The sequence below is a fragment of the Myotis davidii genome, unplaced genomic scaffold (assembly GCF_000327345.1).
Source record: "Myotis davidii unplaced genomic scaffold, ASM32734v1 scaffold64, whole genome shotgun sequence".
In the NCBI taxonomy this organism is placed as follows: Eukaryota; Metazoa; Chordata; class Mammalia; order Chiroptera; family Vespertilionidae; genus Myotis; species Myotis davidii.
The window spans coordinates 4,225,032-4,237,386 of NW_006296226.1; the positions used below are offsets into that span (position 1 = coordinate 4,225,032).

General features: G+C 36.4%; 1 protein-coding gene and 1 long non-coding RNA gene across 8 annotated transcripts in view; one reads left to right on the plus strand and one right to left on the minus strand.

Annotated features, from left to right (window-relative positions):
- PTBP3 (polypyrimidine tract binding protein 3) overlaps positions 1–12,355 on the minus strand; it is a 78,197-nt gene that overhangs the window by 23,023 nt on the left and 42,819 nt on the right. For all 7 annotated transcript variants that reach the window (XM_006771187.2, XM_006771186.2, XM_006771188.2 and 4 more), the window contains one exon: positions 4,747–4,911. In XM_006771187.2, coding sequence (XP_006771250.1) covers positions 4,747–4,911 — 165 coding nt within the window. The remainder of the gene's footprint in view (positions 1–4,746; positions 4,912–12,355) is intronic.
- Positions 11,036–12,355, plus strand: part of LOC107184305 — a 20,166-nt gene continuing 18,846 nt past the window's right edge. Inside the window, exon 1 of the long non-coding RNA XR_001515124.1 lies at positions 11,036–11,127. This is a non-coding gene — a long non-coding RNA (uncharacterized LOC107184305). The remainder of the gene's footprint in view (positions 11,128–12,355) is intronic.

Genomic DNA, 12,355 nt, shown 5'->3' on the forward strand with positions numbered 1-12,355 from the left:
TCTTTTAATGAAAATTTTGGTCCTGTCACAGGTATCTTCTCAGTACAACCTGTGTCATAGATAATATTCTGCGCCCCCAATGCCCCCCAAAATGTCATTACTTTAGTATTTTTTAAATTTATCTCTATTGTTCAAAGTATTACAGATGTTCCCCCTTTTCAAACCTCACTGACCCCCATCCACCCCACCTAGATAATACTCTTAAAATTCATAAAACACCAAATTTACCTTCTCAGTTTGAATTTTATTTTGTATCCTTTTTTAAGATATAGGTATAAGCATTCTTGGTAAAAGGTCTTACTTATATTTTCTTAATTTTCATCCTTGGTAATATTGTGAAGTTGTGTGCACACACACACCACGCACCATCAATCTGTATAAGTGTGTCAACTATGTGTTTTTATCACCAAATAAATGAGTAGAAATAGAGTTTTAAATCCATAATAATAAAAGTATAATATGCTAATTAGATTCATTCTCTCATTTAATCTGGAAAACAACCTACAGATATCCTCACTGACAGGTATGTGATTTTTATCTGAAAATGCTAAGAGGATATAAATTGACTTAACTGGCTAACCATAGATAGCTCTCCAGAGTCCCCTGGATTGTATTTATGTACTGAGAAGAATAACTGCAAAAATCAATCAATCTGATACTTTTGAATAAAGTAAATTAAGAGCACCAATACCTAAGAATCTAGGAATGTCTAAAGTGTGATTTTTAACATTATTTCATAATTATCAAAATACTAAATTTTAAACGATTTGGTTTCAAAAGATTAACATTCAGGAAAGTTCAATATATTCAGATTTATTTTTATTGATTATAAGGTCTCTGGCTTTATTTCCCTAATATATTGACTATAACATCTCTAACTTTATTTTCCTAATATATTTATTTTGATGTCATAAATATAAATGCATAGACTCAACTCGATATACCCTGTACATTGTATTCTTTTGGACTTTAAAATGGGCCTAAAAAAATACTGAAGCTCAAATTCTGGTAAAATTGATTTTCAAGGTGATATTTATATAGGTAGAACTTGCCAGAAACTAAAAATGTTTACTAGTATTCACTTGTAAAAAGTATATTCATCTTAGAACTTTAAAAAATATCAGGCACACTGAACACAATTTGTTTGTAATAGTTTTTGTAGCCAACAAAATAGTAAGACTTAAGAACCAGAATTTTATATTACTAGTTTTAATTTTTTATTTAATACCATAATAGATTTTGCAAGTTATTTATCTTTATTCTGCAATTCAAAAAGATCAGTCCTTTAATCCTAGGTGATGCCGTACAATCCAATGGCCTTAAATTACCACCCATAAGATGATGATTACCAAATCTCTAGCCCAGAATTCTTATGCCAATGTAGGTTTATTTGCCAATTGTCTATTCAACATCTCCTGCTTAGGATGTGTAATAGATCTATCAAACATGTCCAAAACACACTCTTGATTCCTGCCCTACCTTCCACCCCTGCCCCAAATCTTTATTCCCCTCAGTCTTTACTATTTTAGTATAAGATAGCTCTACTTTACCATTTCACAGGTAAAATCTGGAAGACATTATTGATTACTCTCTTCCTCTTCATAACCTACACCTACTCAACCCATCAGCAAATCCTTCCAAATATATCCGTAACCACTACTTCCAGTGCCCACGTCCTTACCCCAGTCTCCACCCTCTCTTACATGATTATGACAAGAGCCTTCACTTACGCCTACAGCTTATTCTTTTTTTAAAAAAATTTATCTTTACTGTTGAAAGTATTACAGATGTCCCTTTTTGTTCATTGACCCCTTCCACCCAGCTCCCTCCCCATCCTCAGGCCTTCATTGTACTATTGTCTATAGTCTTATAACAGCAATGAGAGTGACTCTGTTAAAACATAAATGTGCCCCTCTTCCCAAAATCCTCCAATGATTTCCCATCTTACTTACATGTAAGATAATAAAATCTTTATTTACATAATATGGCTCCTAACTGCTTCTCTGACCCTCTTATTTACTGCGTTCCTACTTATTATATTCCACCGACAGAGCCTTATTTCTGATATTTGAACACATTAAGCACACCCTCATGTTCAGGACTTTGCACTTGCTGCTTTTTCTGACTGGACCATCATTCTACCACGTACACACAACTTACACCCTAACATCCTTCAAGCCTCTGCTCAAATGACATATTAAAAACATCTCTCTTAACGTCCATCATCTGAAATAGCACCATTCCCATCTCAATCCCTTTACCCTGAGCTAAAGGAACAACCACAAGCTTCTACAGATGTTAAAGAGAAGTCTAGCTATGCCAACTCTTCGGCAAAGAATATAAAACAATCCTCTAATTGTAACAGGTGCAAGCAACTCCACATTTCCACGTATGATCCCATCTCAATATTCATTGCATTTTATGCGATTACTTATGAAATTACATCTCATTTCCTTACAGTGAAATTTACTAGTATCTGATAATTAAAGATAAAATTTCTTGAGCACTTAATATGTAGCAGGCACTGTTCTAAGCGCTTTAAGTGCATTAACTCATAAACCTCACAATGAAGGTATTAGAGACCATCTTACTTCATCTCCATTATGTACTAGTAAGTAAATAAAAGGCACAGAAGAGCTAAGTTACTTGCCCGGGATTACAGAGGTAGTAAGTGGTAGAGCCAGGATGCAAACCAGCTCCAAACCCTGTATCCTTAATGCTTAGGCTACACTACACTTTAGTTGGTTAATGAGACAGGATACTAGAGGGAGAGGGCTTAGTTAATGTAATTAGAGAAAGACTCTCTGAGGAGGTGAATAAAGTGAAAACCTAATTATGTAAAATCCAGTTAAGTGACTATCTCAGTGAAGAGTGTTCTACGCTTAAATAATAGAAAATAAAAATGGACTAAGACAGGAATAAGCCGGAGGGGAGGGGAGAAGATCAATGAACCAAAAAAGTCAGGGTGCTAAATAAGCAGAGAAGTATTAGGAAATGGGGTTAAAGAGATGGGGAGAGGTCTGCATGTGGGGGCCTTAAGGGCCTTGGTAAAGAATCTGGTTTGATTTCAACAACAATGGGAAGGAGCATGAAACAAGAGAGTGCTATAACTGAAGGCCAAGAGTCCTACCCCCAAAGTTACTATTGAGGATCCTCAGAATTACTACTCTTCACCAGAAGGACCCCATGATCTTTTGGGAGAGAAACAAGGTTTGTTACTGCTGTCATGAAGATAATAAATGGAACGACAGGACCGAACCACATGACCCTGGCTAAACTCACCATGACAGATGGCAACGTTGAGCCACAGGACCAAGAATGTCCTTTGTAACACAGCGTACGTTAGCAGTAGCTACAGGGTTACAGTACCAAAAACAAACAAACACTGCTGATGGGTCACAGCGTGCTCAGTCCCCTTTTGTGGGATAAACAGAAGAGAAGAAAATCCACCAGAAAAAAGAAAGCAATCACCTGACCAATTCCTGAACCCTTTCAGGGAAAAAAAGTGGCAACGGATACCTCTGTTAAAGCCTTCCCTGGGACATGCTTTACAAATGCATATTTAAGAAAATGGTACTCAGAAAACTATCACAGGGATCACAGTGGGCCTAATAAATGGTATGTTTTGATATTTATATGCATGGCACAGGAGTTGCATTAGGAATGTATCCAAGCTCTATCACCAGTTAGCACAGTGACTGTGGAAACCTAGTGTAACTTCTAAAGAAGGCCTGTTTCCTTATTTGTAAAATGTGAGAATAGAGTTAAGAGCATTTCAATTCGTAAATACATATGCATATACATACTTCAATGACTCTTCACTTTTAGTACAAAGATCAGAAAAGCAGTTAAATAATCATAGACTGACCTGGTTTTATACTGGTAATATATATTGAGATACAGATATGAAAATAAGCAAATAACATGTTTTAGTAATTTAATACATGGATTGACAAGTATAATGAAATGAAATCATTATGCAGCTAAAAGGGACAAAATTAACTGAAGTTGTTGGGCTAGATGCCAAATATTTATGTATACAGATTAACAAATAACTACATGTTAAACTTTGAAGGTATGTACATATGGAGTATTAAAAATATAACAAGCATGGGACCTCACATTAGGCGGCTTGAGTTCTAATTGGCTCTTCAATTACTCTCTACAATGCATCAATTATCTGAATATCAATTTTATTCACTATAAAATTACACAACGAGGTGACCTCCCAATCCTTAAATTCTATATACACATAGTAGACCAAAATATGGTAGAATGTCTTTTATCAAGACAGGTTAGGCATATTACGGGTAGTCAATGAAAGCTACATTGGGCATCAGTCAGCACTAACATATTTCCATGTTACGCGCAAAGAATTGTTGTATACCTTCCTTTCAGAGTTTTTAAAATAAAAATACTCAAATGTAAAGAGTCAACAGGAATAAATTAGTTCTTTTCTATACTGATCTTACTTTGTCAGGAATAACTATCACCAGTGCTTTTTATAGATTCTATACTTTATTCATTTTCATGTCTAGGAATTAAAAAAAAAAAAGGTCTTACACATCGTTTAAAATCAAAATGATATCTAATTGATACTGCTTCTTGCATGAAACATGGTAAATTTTTTAAAAATTTAAACAAATACATCAAACAAAATCAACAACCCAAAAAACTGAAGATATAAAACATCTAAAGTTACAGAGGCACATTTGACTCTGCTTTCTTAAGAAGGCCCCTCCTTACCTGATGAAGAACTTCCAGAGTAACAGGGTAAAAGAGGTTTTCAATAATTATCCGGAGCACAGGGCTCTGCCCAGGTAGCATTGTGCCTTCATTGGTGGGAGCTCCAGGAAGGGCCAGACTTCCTGACTGGACAGCACTGACAGCCTGCAGTGCAGCTTGGGCTCGCTACAAGACAATCCAAAATGAGTACTTTAATTACATAGAAGCAATACATGAATCTTAAAAAATTAGTTAATGTAAAGTAATATATTTGACTTTTATTCATAATATTTAAATAGGAAAAAAAGGCAATGTGAAAATAATATTAAAGACCACTTAAAAACCATTCAAGTAGCCTTAACTCTTCCTGAACAATTAAATTCTAAAGCCTTTGGGTGGCAAATAATAAATGTAAATATGGAGGAAAGGAGCTGTGGTTCAGTGAGGTAAGGAGGGCATCCCTTTAGGAAGGCATCCTGGCATGAAGCATCAGAACCTGGGCAATATTAGGAGAGCATCCAGGTGGTAGGGTTGCCTAGCAAGGGGAACCTGATCCCAAACAAGGTAAGGAAGGTTTCTCTATGTGGGGGTGGCTCACTGGGGGATTTCAGAACCTGAAGAGCATGAAAAGGGTAAGAAAGGCACCCAGAAGAGAGTAAACTGGCCAGGAATGTCAGAGCCCAAGGAGAGCCAGGCAGGGGTCCACATGGAGTGAGTAGCCAATGTGGTAAAGACAGTCTGAGTATGGTGAACAAGAGGTTTATGAAGGCCTCAATGGCATAAGAATGTTAACAATGAAGAGATAACCGGGCATGGGATGTTAGAGTCCAAGCAGGTTTAGGCAGACAAGTTTCTAAATATCATACTCCACTAAAAGAAACCAAGTCAAGTTCCCAATGTGGAGTACAGAAAGCAAAAAATGAATGCATGGCCTTTTGTTTTTATTGTTTGGTGTGTTGTTTTTTTATTCCTGGTCAGGGCACATGCCTGGGTTGCAGGCTTGATCCCCAGTTAGGGTGTGCAGGAGGTAGCTAATCAATGATTTTTGCTCATCATTGATGTTTCTCTCTCTCTCTCACCTTTCCTCTCTGAAATCAATAAAAAAATTCATTAATTAAAAAATAATTACACACACACACACACACACACACTCTAGAGGCCCAGTGCATGAAATTCATGCACTCGGGGGGGGGGGTCTGGGGGTCCCTCAGCCCAGCCTGCACCTTCTCACAGTTCAGGAAGCCACGACTGATCACCCTGCAGAGGGAGGCCTCCCACCTGCTGCAGTGCTGTCGGCCAGGTAGCCTGGGCCTCTCCCTCTGAGGTGGGGGGGGGGAGCGCGATCGATCGATCATGAGGCTCTGTGATTGATCATCCCACAGAGGGAGGCCCTGCTCACCTGGGCAGGGGCTGCAAGATCACAGAGGCCCTTCCAACCCCTGATCGATCGCCCTGCCAGCTGGTGGCCTGAGCCTCTCTCTGCGGGGCCATCGTGGGGCAATGGCGGAGCCCCCCAACTAATCACATCGCATTCGCTTTGGCTGGCCTGGCACCAGTGCATGTCATGGCATGGTCATCCGGAAGGTCGTCCGGACAGTCATTCTGCTGTTCAGTCGTTCAGTTGATTTGCATATTATGCTTTTATTATTATAGATAGATATATACACACACAAATTATAGAGAGATGCCAAAGGACACAGAAGACAACTCTAAGGGTGTCCCACTTGCCAAATATAGGACAATTTGAAAATGAAATAATAATAATTATAATATTAACTCATCACATAAAACAGGAAACCTTTAGTCCATATTGATAATAGACTGACAGGTGATAAGGAAGAATATATTTACATTGCCTTAAAATACATTTCTTCAAATACTCTCCTTCCCCCCTCCCGCTTTGTAAATACTAACTTTACAGTGGAGAAGTCAGGCAAACACCAGCCTAATCAAGTGATCAAAGAGCACATCATCAGTAATGCAGCAAATTTAAATTATGTCCCACCTGATACAAAGCAACGAGGAAAAATGAACATAATTTCTGTGATATTCCTATCAAAGATATATAGTATCCATTACATTTAATCACAAGGAAACATCAGAAAAACTCAATTTGAGGGACATCCTAAAAGATAAATTGCCTATTAATTTTCAAGTATCAAGGTCATGACAGACAAAGAAAAACTGAGGAACTGTTTCAGATTAAAGGAGACTAATTTACTAATTTTAACCACTGTATTCTGGTTGTGTAGAATACCCGTTTGTAGGCAAAACACGATAAAAGTGTTAGAAAATGAAGACAGACCAGATTAGCAATTTATTCCCAAATGCCTCAAGAAATCAAAAGTTCAACACTTTTCTAATTTTGCTATTGTTTCAAATTTTAAAATCATTGTTTAAAAAAATGAAGTAGGCGAAGGGAAAATTGAAAGAAAAAAGGCACAGTTAATGATTATTGAAATTAAATGCAAGTTTTCATCAATTTTTTGTTCCATGCTTATCACTGCTTAAGAATGTTGATAAAATGTTTGTGCAACAAAATGAAAACCCCCAGTTACTTTCATTTTCACATAATGTTACTTGAAATTTTAAAGATCACAGTACTTTGTATGTTGTTTTAAATTAACATTTCTTGCCCTGGCAAGGTGGCTCAGTTGGTTGGAGCAATATCCTATACACCAACAGGTTGTGGATTCGATCCCTGGTTGAGCACATATGGGAGGTAACCGATCAATGTTTCTTCCACATTAATGTTCCTCTCTCTCTCTCTCTCTCTCTCTCTCTCTCTCTCTCTTTCTCTCTCTCTCTCTCTCTCTCTATCTCTCTCAAAAAAGCAATAAAAATCATATCCTCAGGTAAGAATTAAAATAAATAATATTAGCACTTCTGTTTTGTTTTCACGATTTGAATATTTACTATTTACTATACCGTCACTTTGTGAGGTAAGTAGCTTTCCAACATTTTGCTATGATAAATAACATTTATATTTAAAATAAGTACCTTTGTGAAAAGCCGTCTTTTACTTTCTGCATGCTTAATAGTTGGACATCTATTTTGCTCTGCATAACAACATTAAGGAAATATTGCACATATGATGGTAGTCACATAAGATTTTAATCAAGCTGAAAAATTTCTATTGCCTAGTGACATCTTGAATGTTATAATGTCGCAGCACAACGTTACTCTCGTGTCTGTGGAGATGCTGGTGTAAACAAACATACTGTGCTGCCATTAGTATAAAATTATAGCACATGAAGTTAAGTGCCAGTACATAATACTGGGCAATGATAATAAACGACTGTTACTGGCTTATCTATGTATTACAATTTTTAATATTTTAGAGGGTATTCTTTCTACTTCTTTAAAAAAAAGTTAGCTATATAAACAGTATGCCATATTATGCTGGCAACAGTCTCACATACCTTATGTTTACTGCATCATGTTCTCTTGTGTTTTATTTAACTTTATGTTGCTTTATTAATTTAGTGTAGCCTAAGTGTATAGTGTTTATAAAGCCTACAGTGGCATACAATAATGTCCTAGGACTTCACATCCACTCACTACTCCCTCACTCATCCAGAGCAACTTTCAGGCCTGCGAGCTCCATTCATGGTAAGTACCTAAACAGGTGGAGCTTTTTTTTTTTTTTTACCTTTTATATAGTATATTTTATTTATTTACTTAGTATTTTTTTGTGTGTTAATCCTCACCTGAGGATATTTTTCCCATTGATTCCTACAGAGAGTGGGAGGGGAGAGAGAGAAAGAGAGACATTGATGTGAGAAAGACACATCAACTGGTTGCCTTCCACACATGCTCCAACTGGGGCCGGGGATCAAACCTGCAACCCAAATATGTACCCCTGACCAGGAATCGAACCTGTGACCCTTTTGGTCCTCTGGCCAACACTCTAACCACTAAGCAAAACCAGCCAGGGCTTTTATATAGTATTTTTAATGTACCTTTTCTATTTTTAGATATGTCTACATGCACAAATACTAACAACTGTATTACAATTACTTATAGTATTCAGTACATTGATATGCTAAACAGGCTTATAACTTAGGAACAACTGGCTATACAATATAGTCTATGTGTGTAATAGGCTATACCATCCAGGTTTGTGTAAATGTGCCCTATAATATTCACACAATACAATCACCTAATGAGCATTTCCCACAACATATCCCTGCTGTTTTAAGTGGCACATGACTGTATAAACCTTTTATTTATACCTTTTAGTAGCATTTTTATGCCATATACAAATTTTTATGTATCAGGTAAAACAACTGTCAAACATTCAATTTCCAACGCATCATCATCTTTGAGAATAATATATAAATAATTATTTGAATATTTTATGACACTGGTTTTTAAAACTATGCTCTTGGAAAGCCAATTACATGTGGACACTGAGTACTACAATCCCATTTCAACATGGTGGTTTATGCCATCTATTTATACTGGGCTCCCCAGTAAGAGCTTATGTAAGAAAACAGGGTTCTACTTCTTTCAACTTTGAAAACTGATTCAGACTTCCACCATTTTGAGCCTATAATTAAATGAAAGAGGGTGGTGGTGGTGTCAATCAATCAAAAAAGACCCAGAATTGACATAGGGCTAGAATTAGCAGACAAGGGATTAAAGCAGTTACTACAATTGTATCACACGCACACACATACAAAAGTAGAGGCAAGGAAGATAAAATACAGTGCTGTCCAACAGAATTTCCTGTGATGATGAAAATGTTCACTATCTACACTGTCCAATATGAGGCATACTCTTTACTGACAACTACTGAAAAGTTGGGGGGAAATGAGAAATGTCTTCTTAATATGAAGAGATTCTGTGAATCTGATGATAAAAATTATGACACAGAATTCCTATTATAAGAGATCCTATTTAAATGTTCTGCAACAAATCCTCTAGAATGGTTACACTAACAATAAAGGAAATAGCAGCAGTATGAAACCAACAAATTTTTATTGAGGCATGGGAGAGAAATGTACTTCATGAAAAATTAAAACATGCCTAGATTCTGTGAAGGCATTTCTAAAATTGAGAAGGAAATGAGTATACATAAAAATGCAGAGATTAAAAAAAAATGCAGAGATTTTAAGTGTTCAGTTGATGACTTTTTAGAGAAAAATCTTCCAGTGGTCATCTCTTTGTGGATTTATAAACTTCCACGCACAAGGTCAAGAAAAACTGACAATACAGTAATTGACTACTATTACACAACCATTTCTCAGATGATGTACCTTAAAATATAAAATTTTTAGCTATAATTTTAATTTAACTCAAGGGACAAAAATACTTGATATTCACCTGACCCTTTGGCAAGTATGTCCATAAGCTGGAAAAGAATTTATGTGCATGTTTTGGGATATCTTGATTCAGAGAACAAAAGAGAATGAAACAGATAATTTATCAGCTTCCCAGAACTGTCAAAATAAAAGTTATCTAATACATTTTATATATGCAAACAGGCACCTTCAATTTTAAATTCAGCTTTGGCGTAGAACTTTGAATAAAAGACAAATTATTGTAGTTTATGAAACATCAATGCTTAAAAACTGCACAAAAGTAACAAAATAGAAAGGATATTGGGAAGAATTCAAGGCTATCGAAGAATAAACTAGGTCATTTGGGCTGGCTTTGGTTGCCAAGCAACTGGGATTTCTCACTGTTTCCCTTTAGAATAATCCTATCTTTAAGAGTTTTATTAAATTGTTTATTTCTTCTTCAAGACATAATAATATATTTAGGAATCACACTAATGAGAAACTTACATAAAGGAAAATTAAAAGATCTACTCAAAGACAGGAAACAAAATATAATTTCCTCTTTAAAGGATCAGTGAGCAATAAAAATACGTTAATTATCTTTAAATTAATCTATAAAATAAATTCAATTCCAATTGTGTTTTGGGGGGTAGAAGTTACCAAAGTAATTCTTATATACCTGGAGAAATAAAACATATTAAGTTAAATAACAAAGGTGAAACTGGTCACTGGGAGTAAAATAAAGACCAAAACCTAACCCTTACTCTCTACTCCAAAAATATTTAATAAAATAAAGATTTACATATTAAAATACAAACAACTAAAATGTAAAAGTAGGAGAATACAGGCAAATTTTTTTTTTTTAAATTTTGCTTAGCTAGGTCTGTATGAGTATGGTATCAAAATCAGAAACTTTAATACAATCTCAAGAGATATGACTGTTGTACTAAAATATTTTAAAAACTGTATTACTAAAGCAGACAAAACTTACAAGAGACAGAGAGTAAAATGGCAGTTGCCAGGGTCTAAGGGGAGAGGAAAATGGAAGTTAGTGTTTAATGTGCAGAGTTTCAGTTTGGGAAGATGAATACGTTCTGGAGATGGATGTTGGTGATGGGTTGCAGGATGTGAATGTACTTAATAACCACTGAACTGCATACTTAAAAATGGTTAAAACTGTAAATTTTACATTATATATATTTTACCGCAATTTTTTAAATGGGGGTTTTGGAAACCCACATTAACAGAAAATGCTATAAATACTTTATGAGTAATCAAATAAAAATCAGTAAACAGTAAGATATAATTTCTCATCTATCATATTAACAAACCAGGAAAATTGCTCATACATTATCAGTGACATCCAAAGTGGGGACATAATCTTTACAGAAAGCAATAATACAACAGATATCAAAATATAAAATATGCATATGCTCAGTCCCAGCAATTTCGTTGCCAGAAATGCAAATAAGATAATGCTGCAAGTGTGCTAAGATATATATTGTAAGAATGTTACTAGAGTATTATTTGTAAAAGCATAAAATTAGAAACAATCTCAATGTCTGTAATAAAGAAACTAGATAGCCCAGTCAGTATGGCTCAATGGTTGAGCGTAGACCCAGGAAGCAATACCTGGTCAGGACACTCCCCGGGTTGAGGGCTCGATCCCCAGTAGGGGCATAAAGAAGGCAGCCGATCAATCAATGTTTCTCTCTCTCCCTTTCCCTTCCCTTCCTCTCTCTCTAAAAATCAATAAAAACATTGGGGGTAAAAAAGAAGCAGGATAAATTATATTTGTCCTATAGAGGGAATACTATGCAGTCATTTAAAAATTATAAAGAAATTCTATAATTGTTCTCATGAAACAATGTCTGACATATTATAGAATAACTAGAGGCCCGGTGCACAAAAATTTGTGCACTGGCGGGGGGGAGGGGGTCCCTCAGCCCAGCTTGCCCCCTATCACATACTGGGAGCCCTAGGGGATGTCCTACTACCTGCTCCCTGCTCCCCTTGGGGAGTGGGCCTAAGCCACAGTCTGGCCTCCCTTTGTGGGAGTCAACCAGGCTGATCAGGGGAAGGCTGCAGCCCCATCATCACACTGTTGCAGCCACTGCCAGTCATGGCAGCCACCAAGATGTTTTCATCAACACGGACTCCAGTCTCTTTACCATGAAAAAATCCATCCTTCCTTCCTTCCTTCCTTCCTTCCTTCCTTCCTTCCTTCCTTCCTTCCTTCCTTCCTTCTTTCTCCTTCCTTCCTTCCTTCCTTCCTTCCTTCCTTCCTTCCTTCCTTCCTTCCTTCCTTCCTTTCTTCTTCCTTCCTTCTCCTCACCTGCGGATCT